The following is a 19,906-nucleotide window of genomic DNA, read 5'->3' on the forward strand; positions in this document are numbered from 1 at the left end:
ACGTGCAAATAAGCAAGAGAGTCTGCCCGCCGATCTACAATCAGTGCTCCGAGTAGTAAAAGCCCGAAAGACCCGGCAACTAAATTAAACTCCCCGGGGCAAGGAGGTTATCGAGCTCTCCCCGGAGCGCTAAGTTAGATTGGCGGGCAGGCTGCACTAGTGAGCCACCGAAGAAACAGCCTGCCGCCCCTGGATATGGATATATATCTGGTACCAGGATAACTTGTTATTAATATTAAACTTTTATTTTTTTTATAGCCCCTTTGCTGCTTTTTGTTGCTAAATGCCCTGAAAATGTGACCCGGAAACTGATAGACCTCGTTCAATTACCGTATGCCTCAAAACCCCCATATAGAACCATGTCCGCCTGTGAGGGTCGCCCCCGTGTACACGATCTTTACTGCCCGACGCCGCCATCTTCTCTCTGCTCTGGGTGATATTCTTGTCCCCCAGGGCGACCATAATGCACCGCGCGGCGTCCTGGGTCAAGGGTCACCCGGTATCCGTGAAAAGAGCTATGTACATTGTATTTATGTACTGAATTTTCCTCAAAGGTAATTGAGTAAAATTGACGTCATAGTGACGTAAGTTCAATCACTCTAAATGCTGCAACATTGCGCGTGACGTCACAGCCTCTGAGCTTGTTGGTTGGTTGAAACTACAAGAGTGAAACATATACATTTAAACATGTAAATATATTACATGACAACTTCCAGATTTAACCTTCCAACATGGCGGACAACAGTGACGTCATTGTCACGTGATTACAAACACTACTTCAAACACTCCACCTTGCTACCTTGGGAGTAACAACGTAAATATTGGCAATGTAGGATTATCAATAATAAATGGAGTCCTATCAAATCACGTAGTGAAGGTTCTCTTGTATACATAAGGGAAATACGCAGTCTAGGCAACCTTTGTCGAGTTTTCGCATTTGTTGAGGCTTTGCACGCAATGGGTCAGGTGCCTATGTGCTAACCTGGAATCTAGACATTTTTCCAGGGCCTACACGAGTCAGCCCTTTGGCACCAGGCCCTAGATACCTACAAAGAAATTTTGCCGCAGCGCCCGTAAAAGACCCATTGGTTATAACTTGCATTCAGACAGACATGCAAGATTACCGGTGTGACAGCGTTCTCGCCCCCCCGTGATCTCGCCCCCCCGGGGGCGAAAGCACTAGCGATCTCGCCCCCCCCCGGGGCGAAAGCACTAGCGATCTCGCCCTCCCCAGTTAGTGATCTCGCCCCCCTACCTCGCCCCCCTTTAGCGATTTCGCCCCCCCCCCCAAAAAAAAACGGGTTTACATGATATTTTAGAAGTTGATTGGTATAAATCACACAATGCAGTTTCAGAATGATATAAGTACACGAGTTTGATACATAACTCCATCCATAGTATCAATATTAACGTAAGTACATGGCAATAAGATAATTGAACTTGTTTCAGACAAGGAGGGTTGGGTCCCTTGTATTCCCTTTATTGCATGTACCTGAGTCTCGACATGAGATATATTTAATTGTATTCACCTGTCCTCAAGCAACCTATATATCTCCAATATGAAGTCTCTATTATGAATTGACCACAAAAGAACTATGTCATGTCTTTATTGATTATGCAAATAAGGTATTCATTAGAATAATGCACATTTTGGTGTATGCACCTGGCCAAGGGGTATCTTCACCTTCAATATGACTGTTTTTCTAGTATTTAGAAACTGGTACGTTATATGCACCTACCCTATGGATATCTTCACCTCCAATATGACTGTTTTTCTACTATTTAGGAACTGGTGTTTTACCCGTGTTTCTTAAGACTGGTACTTTACCAGTTTTTTGTAGCATTTAGCAACAGGTATATGAACTTGTGCGTAGATAGTGTTTATAATGAGAAACTATTATTCAATTGTGTTTTTCTTAGTGCTTTGGAAATGTTTTCTGCACAAGAAAGAAAATACTGTGACAAATTGAAAACATATAGCTGACGTATTCTGTACCATAGACGGTGTTGATTTATACGTTCACAATAGCATTGTTTTCTATGCCACCTCTGCCATGTCAGCTGCAAAAAAAATGTCCTTTCAATGTAGTGTTTGCACCGAACAAGGTATGACATCTTACGGTAACAAGGTGCCATATAGGTACCAGGTAACACACCAACTATGTTACTCCCAGGTGCAGTATAGTACCAGGTAGCGCACCTAATATGTAGTAACCAACCTGCTTTTAAGACCTCTCCGAGGAATACTAGTAATGTCCGGGGGGGGGGCGAAAACGCTAAAGGGGGGCGAAAACGCTAGTGATCTCGCCCCCCGGGGGGGCGAGATCGCTGGGGGGGGGGGGGCGAGATCGCTGTCACACCGGTACTGTGTGCTTAGTTGGCCAGGTCTGGGCTGAAGGCTATATCACCGAGAAACCCTGCCCACAGCCCTAGCCTCGCAAAAGACTGGAGACTAGGTTATGTGTTCGCTGGGGAAAACCTACATTTCTATAGTACCTAAATCTAAGCGTGTGAGAAATCATATTTCTGAATCAAACCGGCACAAGAAAGGCGACAAGCTGGGATTGTTAATTTGGATAAAATAGGTAAGTAGTGATGTTAACTTTGTTGTTCTATCAGTACAAGCAATTATGGACATAATGATATCTACAACCCGTTATGATATGTGTTCATGCTTTTTGAATGATAGTATCATATAGGATAAGCACAATATCATCATCTCATATGTCAACATGCCACGGTAGTATATAAATCAAGATTCAACATAAGACGGGAAAAGTGCCTTTTCTGATAGAGTAGTGTTTTGTAGAGCTTAAGGAAGGACAACATGTTTTTAAAAATCATGAAATGAATAATAATTAGCTAATCCGATCTAACTCATCCTGTCATCAAATGTTTTCCAAAGATACAAGACTAACCCCCCCCCCCCCTCCCCAATACATTGTTACCATCTCCCTGAACACCGATGTAGTATTTTCAGGTATTCAGGCATTACAACAAGGCACCCCCTCCTGAAAGTAGTGCGGTATAGTCCATGAAAATGAATTGCCAAAAACCAAGGAATTTCCAATAGTTCCGATTCTCCAATAGAGGTCTCTAAGCAAATCTGCCTATTGTTTCCAACACCATACGTCATCAACATCTTTCCCACACATTGTTCCCATCTCCGTGAACACCGTTGTAGTGTTTTCAGCTATTCCAATATAACAACCTTGGAACAGAAGAAGGCGATTATACACATGAATACACAGCCTGTCCACTTATATACAACTGTTATTGTACTATTATGTTTTCCTTATTTTCTGTATAAATCCTGATCTGTTTAGCTCCGCGAAACCATGGTTTGATGGTATTGATCTGTGTGATTATGATTATGATTTGATATCTGTTATCTGATTTATAATAGTTACCGATTATGTTCATGTCGTTCTCTTATGTTATAATATCCTATGTTCACTCATAATTTATATTGTATGTGTCTTATAAGCTTACGTGGGCTGGGCGTTCTAACACAACACGTTAATAAAATTCATTCATTCATTCATTCATTCATAACAAGAAGAATACAAGAAAACAAACCCTTCCTGAATCTAGGATAGTATAGTCCATGAAATTAAATCACCAACACTGACTTTCTAATCTTTCCGATTTTCCAATAGCGATTCTCCAAAATCTACCCATTGTTTCCAAAGCCATGCGTCATCAACATCTTTCCCATACATTGTTCCCATCTCCATGAACACTGTTGTAGTATATATATTTTCAGGTATTCCAGCATAGCAGGAAGACACCCCCCTTCCTAGATGTAGTGTGGTATACTCCATGAAAAAATTACCAACGCTGACTACTAGTATATAATCTTTTCGATTCTCCAATAGAGGCCTCTAAGCAAAACACTATTGTTTCCAACACCATACGTACGTCATCAACATGTTTCCCACACATTGTTCCCATCTCCGTGATCACCGTTGCTATACAGGCGTCCCATGAACACACCTGTCACTGTTCTCACAACACATGACAATATAGGTCTCGCCTTGACATTTCAAACTACTGATGGGAAAGGAAGTTCCCTTAGAAACATGCAAACAAACGGGCGAAGGGTATAAAAAACGGACACACCTTTTTTATTCTCAAATACAAAGCGGAGAACGAACTTGAAGCCAAAGTACTGAATAAGGTAGGAACATATTTTTTGTTGGTTATCCGAAGGTTTCCGATTCAATGATAATACCAGGATTTGTAGTCTCTATAATAAGACTCTATAAGTCGCTGGGAATAGTAGAATTTGATAAATAGAAAAATGATATGTCGCCCTATACTAAACATAACAAACTGTACTCCAAGGCCGGCTAACTCCTCTGGCATGTTATTTGTCTATTTGTCATAGATGTTTTTAATTTTTTTAGCACTATTTTTCCAGCGAGTCTTTAATATAATAGATGATTAGGTGTGTATTATGTGTTATGTTGACGTATTTCTTTTCTTTCACAGGATTTTCATCTACAACTATCCAACAGAGACAAAAACTACTTAACTACGGACGAAAGCTACCCAACGGAAAGTCTCGTATATACTGTACTCTTATTCGATTGCTTGAGGATTTTTACGCTGCGTGGCAGAGATGGGAGTGTATAGCTACACGTGCTGCAACTTTGAATACATCTGTAGTGTCATCGGAGCCTTGCACCTTCTAGAACTGGTAAGCATATAATATATTTGTTTTGTCTTAATATATATTTCTATGTACGAACACTTTTTTCACCCTTAAGGTTGTTGACTCAAAACCTGGAGGTACTGAGTTCGAATTTTAAACGTTGCGCCTTTGGGAAAGGCACTTGACAGTAACTTTCTCACTTGACTCAAGTGTAAATGAGTAGTACGTACTTAGCTTCGGTTAGCTTTTTAGAGGCATCCCCCCAATAGCTCGACATCAAATGGAAACCCCGTACTCTTCAGTACAAACCTGGTCCGTTACGCCATTGAGTGATTCGCAAAACAAACACAAACAAACCAACTGGAGTAAAGCCTCTGAATGGTAGCAACAATACTTTGTGGAACTGTTTGACGTTTAAACTTAGTGTTTTGCTTTTTAAGGATAATTTTGTGGTTAAATTATTAGCTCTAAAAGTACCCTATTGACACCACCAAGACTGTAGATACAAAACATTTTCTCTCTAAGAAATATTTTGAAGGTCATTGCTTAAAAAAACAATCTTTTTTCATTTTTCATCTGTGTATATCACTGTATTGCCTATCGTATTCCACACAAAAAAAATTAAAGAAAGGATATAACTAACTTCCAACGGTCCAATTCAGGTATGGGTTCATAGATTGAACACCTGTTTTGCCAGCGTTTGGAAAAATCAGCCACACTTATTTGCAATTATATTATTCATGTTTGGGCGGAAATCACACATAATGTAGTTTGGTAACACCTGTTTCGTGTTGTCAGTCTAGCCGATGTTTGTTAGTGACAGTTGTAGATACCACAACTATTTGTAATTAGTGTCTACCAGATCTCATGGTTTTCATGAAATAGTACAATAACTTCCTAGATGAGTCACCCAGCATACGCATTTCCAATGCTTCTGTCGGGAGTCGCTGAAATGTAAAGCGGAAATATCACTGGATTGCGCCATATTGCGCTAGAATATTACGCCAAATTTACTATAATGGATTTGCACTAATTTTCCCATGCGGTCACACTGACCTGCGACGCGTTTACGTATGAAGTCCAGATCAGGAGTTTATTGAAAATCGCAGTGTCGCAAAGAGATTGTAAGTGATAAAAGTACCTTCATTTATGATACTTGCCCGGCGCAATGTAGGCAATAGATTAGAAAATGGCATTTCGCGCCCATTTCACCATTTGGGAACTGCGATTTTTAAAGGAAAATTTTAACAAAATTCACAAATTTGGGTGCTCGTTGGCGAATTAGGTGCAATTTGGCACAGTCAAGGTATAAAGTAAACCAGTGGCTTTAAGTCCCAATTGGAAACGACTAATACAATTCGTATACCGATACATTGGGATGCATATCTTTGTTATCCTCTATTCATACACATATCATACTCATCTTCAAACCGTCCACATCCGATCTATACTACACTGAATAATTTATAAGTGTTGTTGGCTTTGGGTCTTGTTGTAGGTGTTGCAACCATAACAACTGTCTTCCCCATTGTGAGTAACACAATCACACATGTCAAAGTCTTCCTTTGTCAAATTTCTACATGTGTCAAGTTTTTTGTTCCGCATTATAAACTGTCACGCAAGCTGTCCAATTGTGAAGGTTGCTGTAGCTTCAGGTTTACTAGACAATGGATTTATAGTAATGGCAAAGGACATGTTATGAGATTTTATTATCCAGACACGTTTACAAGTGCGTGCCAATGTTTTATGAGTGTCCTTGATCACCAAAACAAATGGTCTCCTAGTTTCTTTCTTAGTTAACTTTAGATAACAAAAAAATCTGTCAGAACTTTTATCGCAGTAAGGGACTCAATCCAAACATGTGTTGTGTTGCTGCTTTAAAATGATTCTTTGAGACATGGCATTAGAAAAGCGTGTATCATAAAGTCATTTACGTGTGTGATTTTCGAATCTTGTTTAGAGGGATTAAAGTTTATTCCAATAAAATCAAAAAATAAGACTGCTCGAATTCCCCATCGTGTTATCTTCTGGTATTTTCTATTATGCTCAGAAAACGTTATCTGTCGAAGTGAGTAACGGGTGAAAGGTCGAGTTAAAGTTGGTAACGGCCCCCGTCCCTGTTCAATCACATTTTTATCAAGGATGGTATTGCAAACACAGCTGCGTGGGTCAAAGGTACCGGCGCCCAACAATGTCCAATCAAATTTTACTAACTTAAAAGGATTATTGCAAGAAATGATAAACGGGTAAAAGGTGGTTGGAAGTCGGTACCTGCCCCCGTCTCTGTTTAACCACATCATTCTAAAGATTGTTGGAAGTCGGTACATGCCCCCGTCTCCGTGTAATCATATGTAGCCATCTCTTTATCGAATAAGATGTTGCCAGCGCAGAAACTCGGGTCTGGTGAAATCTTCATATTGCCGAATGTGTTACCGACATAAAGATTAACTATATCATGATGCTAATGCATATGTTTTATTGAATAAAGAGACATATGTTATATTCACGGACATATATGTTTTATTGTTTTCCAGTTTTTCGGGTTTGTTGTGTGGGTGTTACTGGTTGTGTATAGATGGATTATATCATGATGATAATACATTTGTATATGTTTGATTGTTTTCCAGTTCTTCGGGTTTGTTGTGTGGGTGCTGCTGGTTGTGTACGCGTACTTTGACCTGTCGCTGGTGTCCGTGCTGGGGGATGCCCAACACTGGGTGGTGCTGGTGGCCGTGACGTGCTGGCTCGTCACCTTCATCTTCATCATCACCCACGCTACCGGTCTGTGCAAGAAGTGCGGATATAACTGGAATCTGGTGGTCAGTATAACATCCCTGTTATCAGAGTTTTTACCTAAACCAAGAAGTGTGTTTTCGGTATCATTTGGTTTCGTTATCAGGGTACAAAAGCCCAAAATATACATGTTTGGTCTGAAATTGCCACAAAAGCCATGAAATCGGTTGTAGGCAGAAGTTGATATGCCTCTATATCTATTATTCTTAAGAATACATTCAACCATCTCTCTGCCAAATTTGGTACTTTTAGACAAATCGCTGCTTTTGGAAAAATATCGGGTTGGCCCTGAACCCAGGGGTCCTGGTTTCGAATCCTGTCATGCTATCGATCATGTTCCCTTGGAAAAGGCTGTCTTTCCTCTCTCCACCCAGGTGCAATTAAAATGGGTACCCGACTTCGTTTGGGGGTGTAAATAGTTGGGCTCCACCTTCCAGTACCATGCCTTAGTGGATAACAACCCGCATGCCCATAAGGCATTTTAATGCGTAGAAGGTATTGGATTTTTGACCATCCAGCACATTTCCTCAATCAGGGAATGGGACTTCAGGTTTTCGTATTTCACCACTGTTCTTTAAGGTTAAGTCCTAACGATTTTTTCTTCACCTCTGGCAGGATTTCATCTACTCCCTGATCGCCTTCATCCTGTACTTTGTGGCGGCCATTGTGCAGACGTGGTCTGTAGCCGACCAGTACGCACCCATCTCCGGGTACGCTGACTTCTGGAGCGACTGGTACATCACCTACTCCATCGCCTGCGTAAGTTCCATTTAACATTTTAAAATAACGGTCATAACGGTAACTATATTCAAACTCCGCAGAATACAGTTACAATGACTTTTGATGCGACAAGCACATCATTTTCTACATCGCCTGTGTAAGTTCCTTCTATTCAATTTAAAAAAAAAATAAAAATCATAACGGTACCTATATTCAAACTCCGTGGAATTCAGTACAATGGCTATTGAAGCGACTAGCACCTCACCTACTAAATCGACAGTGTAAGTTTCTTCTATTCAAATCTTAAAAAAAACGGTCATAACGGTACCTACATTCAAACCTCGTGGAATGCAGTTACAAAGACACCAAATACTAGTACGACTGGTACATCACCTATTCTATCGCATGAGTACGTAAGTTGCCATATATTACATATTCACAAATTAACGGCCACAACGGTCAAATGTCCTTAACACGTATTCGTATTTGATTATGCTAAAAAAACATATGGTTCAAAGATATTTTGGCTTTTATATCAGACATGAACATTATTTTCTATGACTTCAAGTAACTCTAGGGGGACAACTACGTGTTTGATCACCAATATTCCATAAATTATTCATCGGTAAAATGCTTCCCTTGACAAATCACTGTAAGAAATTATTAATGAGACAATTGTCAGGTAACAAAGAGATGATTCACCTCGTGGAAATCACTGTCCTGGTATTTACATTGGGACTCTAATGATTGTCATCACTTCGGTTACTGACAATATGATTTCAATCCCAAAGCTTTCAATGAAATTAAGGCGTATGCTCAAAATTATTTTTCATTTTCTTTGTCATCTCAGAATGTACATCATGAATTAAGCCCGAATATGAATCTTCTTTTGAACACTTATCGTTAAAGAATGGTTAATACCTCACCCCAATGCATTTACGTTGGCAGATTCAGGACTGCCCAGTTGCCATTACCATGCAATATATACCACCGAGTGAGCGAGGCGACTGGTCCAACAATGGACACTAACCAAAGCTCTTGGCTGGCCAATGTTATTCCAGCCTCAAATAGATATTGAATCTGGTATTGAGCAATCACTTGTATGGATATAAGGTAATATTAGCTTATTTGTTTAACAGGCTTTACCGATTTTTTTTTTAAGCGATGGACAACTTGACATCAAGTCATGATGAGCTATGCTCTTTTCTGCATTTAGGCCTTCTCCTGGTTGGTGGCGCTGCTGTACATCATCAACGCGTTTGTGAGCTACATCTACTTCCGCAGCCGCACGGTGGTGTGCTCCATCCACAACCAGGCCCCGCGGAGGAACGACACGCCCATCAAGGCACTCAGTCACAAGAGAAACAACGAGCCTGAACAAGCACGCAAGGTAACGAGCAACTCAGTTGACACTTTCTTTTTCTGTAGTGACTTTAAAACTTTAATGACTGATTTTGTATGTTGAGTTACATTGTATGCCCATTTTGTTCTTTACTTTTCCTCATAAGAAAATTATTAGATTTTCTTTCTTTTCTGACAACGTTCTGTGTAATAGGGCCCCAGGCACAGTGAAAATTTTGCATGGTGTCTTTGATAGTTGATCTTGTATGTTGAGCTATAACTACAGTTCTGTTCCTTTGTCATTCTTTTTAAATGGTGTTTTTATGTTGTTACAGGAAAGCTCTAGCTTCTAATAGACAAAGTTTAAGACTTCAGATGGATTCAAAGAACTACATGTACAAAACAACAGGACACCATTAGGCCCGCCCCTGAGGCGTTGCCAAAATATGATTGTTGTTTGACAAACTCACTACATGCCTAATGCCATTATTCATCTGTTTCAGGACAACTACTACAACCCCAACCCCCAGGAACCTAACAACTCCGGCTACTACTACGGTAAACCCAACGAGACCCCCCGCAACTACGACACCCCGCGCACCCAGGACCAGCAGCGCCCCCCCAGCCAGGACCCGCGCCCCCCCAGCCAGGGGTACTACAACAACCAGCCCAGCTACGACCCCCCCAAACCGCTGGAGAAACTCAAGAGGGAGAACTCCCGTGACAGCCTGGAAACTGTCATGTTCTCAGACCCTTAGATTAATGTTTGCTGCACTCCAAAACTTGCTATGTTCCAAAAGATACTATATGGTGTACATGTAAAGTAGAATGGCATGTTCAGGATCCAAATACGGTGCATTCCAAATGTTCTCAACTCCAAAATGTGCTCCATCTCAAACATGCTCCATCCAAAATGTACTACATCCCAAAATGTGCTCTATACCAAAATACGACTCCATCCCAAAGCATTTTGCAATCCCCAAACATACCTGAAACACATTTTGGAAGATCCAAAAATGTAACTGGTGTTCATTTTGAATTAACCAAAAGGTACCCAACAACTTCGAATAATAAGAACATTGTGGAACGTCCCAAATGTAACACCAAAATAAACCTGATACACATTTTGTAGAATCCCCAAAGTTAACGTAACTGATTGAGCAGCACATTTTTGTGCATGGCACCATACGGAATGCATGTTCTGGACTACAACATTAGTCACCACAGCCAAATCATTTCACATGATGTAATAGCATTGTAAAACACCCACAGTATGTGATGGTTTGCAAGTAGGCAGCTATGTTTTTAGTCATCTCTACATCCCTTATTATAGCCAAAATATATATTCAAATGTGACTAGTCTCAAGCTATGTGTTACGTAGATGTAGGTTAGACATCCAGGTAATAAGATATGCCAAAAAGCAGTTGGAAACTGGTGGATTCCAGTTGAAACGTCTGACCATTTCCAAAATTATATCCAGTTGCTTGAGTAACTGCTTTTTGACAAGCTATGTGTTGCCTGATTTTAATACATGTAGCATATTCCTGACTCTACCAAAGGCAATTTAAATATACTGGTGAAAGAGATAATTGAAATATATTACAATAATCCTGCACATTGTGTTTTAGTGGGTAACTGTAATCAAAGAAACTGGTACATCATAATCATTGAAAGTCACTTTGTTGGGTATCTTTTTGTACAGGTCTGTAAACTGAATTGTAAGTCTAGATTGTGGCCCTTTGTGTAGCAAGTGGCAGGACAGAGCTGGAGGGCTGGTCACCATATATATGAATGGGTTAGAGTAAGAATAATCAGCACTGTTTGTAAGGCTAGACCATGTAAAGGTAAACATTATGTATAAGCTTATAAATGTTACCTTTCCTGTTGTAATCAGATATCACCTACTCAAATAACCAAAAGAGGCCTTGTAACGTACTAATGACTATGATATAGAATGTATTTTTACAAAATGTATTTCTCTGATCTATGAAATTTATCCCATGTTACCGTATGGTGGTTTGTGTATGAATAGCACAGTACTGTAAGAAATTAAAAAGTCCATGTCTGTTACTCGAGCGTGCATGAGTAGTAACTTTGTCATTAGTAATGAGAAAACATGTATGATACATATCAATGGTGTCACATACCATGTGCTGTATACTATTGTCTTCAAGTTGACTTCACTTGTAACAAAGCCTTGGCTAAAGCCATGTTCTGAATCAAAGTTGAACTGTAATTTCCAACACAAATATGGGACTCACCCAAATCTTGGACGTCCTGTCCAACTCCAGTCTCCAGGAATGAGCAGTCCACTACTTCTGTGACATCATGTTTTACAGATAGAACACATGACTTGGTGAGCTGAGGTTCATAAGTTCCAGAAAGTCTATGGCACCTCCCGTCTCTGTTGAGGGATGGTTGTAAAATCTTGAAACATAGAGGGCTTCTTTATTGTGTATTGTTGCTAAGGCTATTTTGTTAACAGTTGCATTTGGAAACTTGCAATGTGTAGGTTCTGTCTGTCAATAAGCCCTAAGGACACAGGTGTTGTAGTAGCTAATTTTGTCACAAGAAGCAGGCAAGCACAAAGAACAATTGTTGGTTTATAGTGTCATACTACTCTTTGTATCTAATTGGAAAATTTTATACTGTTAACATTCACATTGTAGGAACTATGCGTTTTGTGTACATGACTGTATAAAAATGACACTTTGCACTGAATTCACTTAATATGTACAGGTCCCTATGAAACTAATAAAGTGTCTCGGTGATGTTTTCACTTTAGATTTGCATTCTCATCATTTCAAATCTGCAAGCTAAAGAAAAAAAATATCGATATCCTTTTTTTTGTGTAAAACATGTTAAAAGGAGTTCAATGCTATTATGAGGCACTTATCTCTGTGAGTTGTACATTAAAAGGCTTGGCTTGGACAATTTTTGTTGTACACATGTATTAGGGGCCACATTTGTCATTTTAGATGGTGACATTCAGATGGTGAAGGAGCTTTAGGTGTAAGCTACAACCTCTGCATGCAAAATAACAAAGCACACTTATCCAAAGCGGTAGGGTGTAATGACCTGGTGGTCAAAAATACAAGCCGTGGTAAGACCACTGTGCAGTTACATGTCGATGATGATAAAGCTTTTAGAATTCTACTTGAGGTCCCTATCTAGGTACATGGTTGCATTTCAGGGTAATTGTAAACAGCTATTCAAAGATTCATCTTAGTTATTCCAGACCTTGCACAACTGGGCAGTCAAGGCAAAACATCAAACATTATAGAAAAGAAGTCACTTTTATTTTCTGAAGTAAGGCTTTTGTAAAACAATGACAAGAAGAAGCAACACCTTTCTAACATTCTTCATCAGTTTCAGCTTTTCTAGTTTTACAATTAAGATCCCCCTTTACACACACCACTAAACACTAAACATGAACTTAAGTGAACTTTGTAGTTGAATTATTATGTATGTGATTACTACATGACAGCAGGAACGTTATCACATCAAAGGAATGTAAAAAAATACAGCTTAATAATATACTAAGTATAATACATGCCGACTAAGGGACGTACCGACATGGCAGTAGGGTCAAAGAATGGGTAAAAATCTGCTAATTTCTTTCCCATGCTAACTCATTATGCAAATTTGATTTTCCCCTTTTTCTAGTGTCTTTCTTAATGCTCATCATAAATCAGTAGATTATGCTGTAAAACAAGCTGAATTTTACATGTTTTTACATTAAAGTTGTACATTTTGAGCTCAAAGAAAGTAACTAAGTGTGCTATACATCAAATGTAGTTCAGTGGTTTTAAGATAGAAATTTACAACGGGCAGTCATAGATGTGAATGGCTCTATCGTCTGAAACCGACACAATCTTGGTTCCGTTGGTATTGTACTCCGCACACCATACCTGGTCACGGAAACAAAAGTAACGACCATTAGTAACACTATTAATTGTTAGTTAATGGCAGGAAGTAACGATCATCTATTGACAAAACATTTTATACACACACTAAAAGAAGAAACAAAACAAACAAGGGGATATCAATACCACTTGTTCTAGTTGCCAAGTGTATGCAACAATAGCTTTGTAAGAAAAAATATGTAAGAAATTGGTAGTCAACAAACTTTTTTCAAATATTATCAGAAAATTGTCTGTAAAAAAAAACGAGGGAAAAAAAAAGCAAAATTTTGGCTAAGCTACTAGGTTTGTGTACCGGTACAGAAAATACAGGTATGGTCCAGGTCCAGAGGATCAGGTCCAGGTCCGGACCTGAACCTTATTGTTCATGAATGGGCGATACTCGAAACAATGGTCCATTGTGTACGCTACAAATGAATCTGTTTGGTGGAATATCTAATCTTCACGTAAACAATTCTAACTGCCTCTGTTAAGTTTGATTCCAAAGTTAAAACTTCACATGTTAATGTTATGTACCTGATCAAGATGGTCAAAGAAAGTGTGAGCACACTGCCTCATCCTGCCATCCCAAACCTTCACACTCTTGTCTGAAGAACTAGAGAAAAATGTGTAGTAAAAAAATTAAAAATAGTGACCACTTACAAATGTGTATACCATACAATTCTTTTATTTCTTAGTATGTAACATTTGTAGTTAAAAGGAATGATTCAATCATCAGAGATCCTAAAAGCCTAATGTTACATGCACTATCTATTTATCATAAGTCATCACCAACATATCATACCACGCAATTTCCTTCAATTCCTAATGTATCATTTACAGGTATAAAGACCCCAAAATTAATCACAGATCTCAAGGGCCTTCTTGTAATCATTATTTAATGTTATATGCATTACTGGTATTTTATCATAAGTCTGTCATCACCACACAATTCCTTTAACTTTTAATTTTTAATTTTTGCAGTTACAAAGACAAAAAAATCATCACAGATCTTAAGCCTTCTCGAAATTGACGCTATCTATATATTCATCGTTGACATCAAAACATATTGATTCCTTTTTCATCCTGTTAAATATGCCTGATAAAAGTAAAATAAATAGACTCAGATGTTGAGTCCTAATGCAGGTGTCATGGTGGCCTTGTGGTTAGGGTTGTGGGCACAGAACATGGAAGTACTGAGTTTGTATCACTGATAGGTCCCGATGATGTGTCCTTGGGAAAGGCATGCTTACATGTACATGTAACACCAAATTTGGATGGAGCAGCTGTGGATAGGAGTTAAATGTAACAAGTTTGACAAAAGCCTTGAGCACATTAAAGAACCCCACCCCACCACACTTATCAATTAGAGCAGGGGTCATTCCCAGAGTAAGTGGATCAAATAAATCTGTCCAGGTATGCAGCTTGTACTCTTCGGTACAAAACTGGTGTGTTGTGCCATAAGGTGGTTTAATGGGTATGCAATGCAAACAAAGAAACGTCTTACCTTGACACAAAGTGAGTGTTGTCTGGTGAAAACGACACATTCAGTACCCAGGACGCATGCCCACTCAGGGTGTGGGACAGAGACGCATGTTGGCTATTGGCAAAAAGAAAACAATTCCATCAGGCTCTGCCCTGAGGCATTGCCAATAAAAAAACAAGATAACATTATATTTGCTGCTACAGCTAATATTTTGTTCATACTAGTATTTGGTGTAACAGCTACATGCATCATTCCGTTCATATTCGCGGTGTGCATTTTGACATGAAGGCCCATTTTCCTTTCCTGTCAATGACAGTAATGATAGGTACTTACACATCATATATCTTGATGTGGCTGTCGTCTGAGGCTGTGACCAGAAGCTGGGAGTCTCCGGAGAACGCCAGCGATCGGATAGGCATGGCGTGGCCTGTAACAAGGATTCACAATGTTATTAAATATTAATTTCAAATAACTATCATTCTCTTGTTCATCCATACATTTTCTCTCTATTCTGAATTCAAATCTTTTCTCTCTATTCCACACTCAATTCTATGACACTTTTTGATAAAATAAAATAAGCAAATAATATAATCAAATAAAGTTGGATCAAAGATGAAATGGTACATGTACGGGGCTACCTCAATATAGCTCCAACCCTGAGGTTTTGCCAAAAATGTGTTTAAGATATGAAATACAAACCCTCTAATGTGTGGAGAAGTTTCCCTGTTGTGATGTCAAATATGTTGATGATGCCATCAATGGCTCCACAGGCAACGTACTTCCCATCTGGACTCTGCAGAATAACACAAATAAAGAAATGTTTTTTTTTTTTTTATATCGAAATCATTCTGTCATAATAGTAGTTCTATGACACAAGATTTTGGTGTCATTCTAGAGTAATGTTACAGTACCCCAAATGGGCATGTTTTATTGGAACTACCAACATATCAAAATTCAGACAATTTCATTAAATGACTTTGAGTTACAAATATACAAACACAGACAGAAACAATAGCCTCCTTGGAGGTCACTAGCCTCCTTCACATAGATAACAACAATTACTGTTACAGCAATCACTGACAATTATCAAGACATATATGTGCTGAAATTGAAACATAACTCTTTATATATACAGCAAATGCAGAAACTTTCGCGGTGGTTTGATGTTCGCGGTTTTCGCGATGGCCGCTTCACAGCAAACTTAAAACCACCGTGAACATTTTTCCATGGCAGTAAGAGACTACAGTGCATAGTGCTAACTTAAAACCACTGCGAAAAGTCCTTTTCCCGCTACTGCGAAATTAAATACCCGCGAACTTAAAAATACATTTACAGTATTACTGTAATAAATGCACTTGCTAGAACTTTGAAATTTCTGCTAGAAACCTTTTCCACTCATGGACAGTGTTGTCTTCGTTATTACCTAAATTCATTTTCAGGTACAGTTACAGTAGTTTAGTTAAGTACGTAGAGTTATCAATAATTAAGTGCAAATACGTTTTGCCAACCACCTGTAAGTTACACAAGCATGTAGTAAAGAAACATAAAGCATTGGAAAAGGTGTTCTTAAATGTGATGTTGGGAAACGTACGTAGGCGATGCTGAGAGTGAATTTCCCGCGGGTGTCCAGCGACGTTTCCTTCTTCCCGTTCTCCACGTTGAAGATGTTGACTTTCCCACCGTGGCTGCCGGACGCGATGAACCGCGAATCGGGGGAGAAGGCAACGGTCCACGCATCAACTATAACCCGAACACGTCATGTTAATGAAGAAATAATATCCCTCATGGTTCTGAAAATCACACATTCTTTACTGTACTTGACTATTAACTTCTAAAAATCTAAATGTGTCTTACTTTTTTATGCAAAAAGATTTGCTACATAATATTATATCAATAATAATAAAAATACCCATCTTCCATAGATTCTTTTCTGCAAAGTTTTATTGTTGTGAGGTAAGAAATTGGCAGTAAAATGTAGGTGTTTGACAAGTATGTGTCAAGAAAGAATTATAATAGTGTTATAAAGCCTTCATGGTAACTTTATAAAGCCTTCATGGATTTTCTTCAGAAGGATGCAAACAATGCTACCCAAGTTATCAAATGTGGCAAGACTTGGCTTAATATTAGTATGTGCATAATCATATTATGACTCAGTCAAAACTATGTATACTTTACCTGGCCCAGCATCCATGCTCCTCATCTGTTTCCCTGTTTCAATATCCCATAACCTTATATGGGCATCAAGGGAGCTGGAGGCAACCACTGGTAACAAGGTCAAGGGTCATGCAAAATAGACAGATTACCTGATGTAAAATGTATAACAAGTGATTGTTTGCAATTACAATGCATGTTATAAAGTCTTAATTAAAAAGAAGGAGTCAAACGGTAGATCTAGGTAATTAGCAATTGTAGAAAGGATACTGGTGCCTTCCTGGTTCATGTCCACTGACACCACACCCAGCTGGTGTCCCTCAAGGGTCCATCTTAGCTCCAACTTTTCATCAACCCTGCCCAAGGCAAAGGAACATTATCTTAAGTTAGCTGAATGAATCCCACTGCTTTATGAAAGGATGATTAGTGCCCCCTAGTGACAAGTTTTGGTACTGCATGAAACAAAGATTTCTGAGGCTAAAATTTGAAACCTACCATTTCCAGACCTTCACGCTATCGTCTACAGATCCTGTGACAATGTTGTCCACACCATCTGTGTCCGACCGTGCCCACGCACAGCTCCAGATCGCGTCATCGTGGGCTGAAAAAGTCAAGGAAATGTTTGGTACACATGTATGTATTTGATCTGTGACTGTATTGACTGCTACCAAAATTGAATAAAACGTGGCTATCACAATAATCTAACCTTTACACATCTGACTCCAGACAGTACTGGGCCAGCAGTAATGACACTACTGGGGGTACAGATACTTACCCAGTATCAAAACAAGAACAAGAACAAAAAGAACTATTGGGGGTACGGACAGTACAGGGTGTATGGACAGTATAGGGTGTATGGACACTACAGGGGGTACGGACACTACTGGGGGTACGGACACTACTGGCCCATGGGGGTACGGACACTACTGGGGGTAAGAACACTACTGGGGGTACGGACACTACTGGGGGTACGGACACTACTGGGGGTACGGACACTACTGGGGGTACGGACACTACTGGGGGTACGGACACTACTGGGGGTACGGACACTACTGGGGGTACGGACACTACTGGGGGTACGGACACTACTGGGGGTACGGACACTACTGGGAGTAAGAACACTACTGGGCATACGGCATTTACATATTAACATGTCTGACGTTTATTCCTTAGAAAGTTCAGTTGCGGCCCAGACCCAAACTTCGACCTGAATGAGCTTGACAAGCACCCACCTGGTTACTCCTAGTGGAAAGAACAAATATACTTACCATTCTCCTGTTTAAACAGGATGCTATACTGTTTGGGAAAAAAAGAAAAGAAAAATATAGTTAATAAAATAGTAAGCTCAAGCTACTTGTCTTTTAGATCACTGCCACTCACTCACACCATACCATTAAATGAAAATAAAATCCATAACAAAAGCAAATAAGTCTAAATTCTTCTAACAAAACCTAAGGTACACTGCATTCTAGGAATTCTAGAAATAAATATATAAGCATGTTCACCGTTCCAACTATATATATATATATATATATATACATATATATATATGCATGTGAATTGATATGAATTGTGGGAAATATGTCAAAGGTGAAGGCCCCTGAAACATAAACAAAACATGTCTGGATATTGTAAATCGAGACAATAGTCCAAAAAAGAACTGTTTACAAATCAGGGGCCTTGACCTTTGACATATTACCCACAATTCCTGTCAGTGCACTTGCATACTCGGAATGGTGAACATGCTTCTTCACGGCACTGCAACCCACCACAAAAACGGGAAAATGCACACATTCCATAGCCTGGATACCAGACCCCAGCCCAATCTCAAAAATACCCCACACAATAGATATTATGAGCTGGGCTCTGGTATCTAGGCTTTACATTCTATAGTCATGGGGACCAACCTGTGAGCTCATGGTTAATATTAACTGTCAATAAGTTAGACCAATTGCAGCGGTTTTACACAAGCAAAGGGTCAGCGGTCAGCAAAGATCACAAAGCACTGTAGCAGGAAAGGTGGGAAAATGGCATTATCTACATATTCTAAAATCTGTGCATGGAAAAAAAAAATTAAGTTATCGACAAGCAGTACTTTTCATGCAAAAAATAGATCATAGAACAAACTAGAAACCTACAATTCCAATTATAAGCTTGGTTCAGATGAAACCGGTTAGGTCTGGCAGTTACTGAGTTAGTGATGGGTGGGGGGAGTCGGTGGGGGAGTGGGTGGGGGTGATTTGACAGCAGGTAAACTCTCAAGCTAATTCATGGGCTTGACTCCAGCATGACGGAGGCCATATCATATACATGTCATGATGTGGACATGTAAAAAGCGTGGTCGAGACAAGAAGCCAGGGCTCTTCATAGTTGACCTGCACAGTTGGGTGTGTGAGTGGGAGTTCTACTCCACTCTACTCTTTAGTACTTCAGAGAGAATATGGAGATTATAGGAATTCCTTAGATTCTGGAATGATATTCAATGACAACTTCACCCAACTCTCAATAGTATGAAATCCCCTTAACATGAATGTATCTGCTAAAGACATGTGAATATGATAAATTTGCAAAGAAAAGACACCGACAACATGTGGTGGGGAGGGGGGCATGAGAAAGTTCCCTAACAACGAAGAATCAAACCCGGTTAAATAGACATTTGTCACCGAAACCATACATCGATTTGTACAGTTAATTCCTTAAAATCCATCCAAGCATACCTATCAATAAAAATACAACAATCGCCCCAGAACAACACTTGAAAACAAACAAATCTTGCACGACAACAAAAACAGCGTGGAAACCCACCATTTTGGATGCTTGTGACCTTTGACCCTTTGAAAATCGAAACAGCCGTG

At 39.5% G+C, this 19,906-nt stretch overlaps 2 protein-coding genes across 3 annotated transcripts; one reads left to right on the top strand and one right to left on the bottom strand.

Annotated features, from left to right (window-relative positions):
• The first annotated feature begins 4,012 nt into the window (after positions 1–4,012).
• LOC118410775 lies at positions 4,013–10,931 on the top strand. The gene is made up of 6 exons (XM_035812574.1): positions 4,013–4,180; positions 4,495–4,702; positions 7,285–7,476; positions 8,066–8,209; positions 9,387–9,560; positions 10,015–10,931. The coding sequence occupies exons 2-6, from the start codon at positions 4,625–4,627 to the stop codon at positions 10,267–10,269; spliced, it is 843 nt and encodes a 280-aa protein (XP_035668467.1). The 5' UTR covers positions 4,013–4,180; positions 4,495–4,624; the 3' UTR covers positions 10,270–10,931.
• A 1,861-nt stretch (positions 10,932–12,792) lies between these two features.
• LOC118411265 (WD repeat-containing protein 61-like) lies at positions 12,793–19,881 on the bottom strand. Of its 2 annotated transcripts, none has more exons than XM_035813433.1 (11): positions 19,857–19,881; positions 18,320–18,347; positions 17,547–17,652; positions 17,322–17,407; positions 17,076–17,162; positions 16,492–16,640; positions 15,600–15,693; positions 15,234–15,327; positions 14,922–15,014; positions 13,952–14,030; positions 12,793–13,423 (listed from the first exon to the last, which is right to left on the bottom strand). In XM_035813433.1, exons 1-11 carry the CDS (start codon positions 19,857–19,859, stop codon positions 13,334–13,336), a joined length of 909 nt encoding a protein of 302 aa, XP_035669326.1. In that variant the 5' UTR covers positions 19,860–19,881; the 3' UTR covers positions 12,793–13,333. The 2 variants fall into 2 exon arrangements, with proteins under 2 accessions (XP_035669326.1, XP_035669325.1); XM_035813432.1 differs by lacking the exon at positions 19,857–19,881 and adding an exon at positions 18,959–19,079.
• Between the last annotated feature and the right edge of the window lie 25 nt (positions 19,882–19,906).

Source organism: Branchiostoma floridae, chromosome 3 (genome assembly GCF_000003815.2).
Source record: "Branchiostoma floridae strain S238N-H82 chromosome 3, Bfl_VNyyK, whole genome shotgun sequence".
In the NCBI taxonomy this organism is placed as follows: Eukaryota; Metazoa; Chordata; class Leptocardii; order Amphioxiformes; family Branchiostomatidae; genus Branchiostoma; species Branchiostoma floridae.

Coding starts and splice junctions, on each gene's coding strand:
- LOC118410775 (XM_035812574.1), top strand. CDS start 4,625: ATGGGAGTGTATAGCTACACGTGCTGCAACTTTGAATACATCTGTAGT. Junction 4,703..7,284: donor CCTTGCACCTTCTAGAACTG/GTAAGCATATAA, acceptor ATTGTTTTCCAG/TTCTTCGGGTTTGTTGTGTG. Junction 8,210..9,386: donor TCACCTACTCCATCGCCTGC/GTAAGTTCCATT, acceptor TTCTGCATTTAG/GCCTTCTCCTGGTTGGTGGC.
- LOC118411265 (XM_035813432.1), bottom strand. Junction 16,641..17,075: donor GAGCATGGATGCTGGGCCAG/GTAAAGTATACA, acceptor TTCGGGTTATAG/TTGATGCGTGGACCGTTGCC. Junction 13,424..13,951: donor TCTTTGACCATCTTGATCAG/GTACATAACATT, acceptor TTCCGTGACCAG/GTATGGTGTGCGGAGTACAA.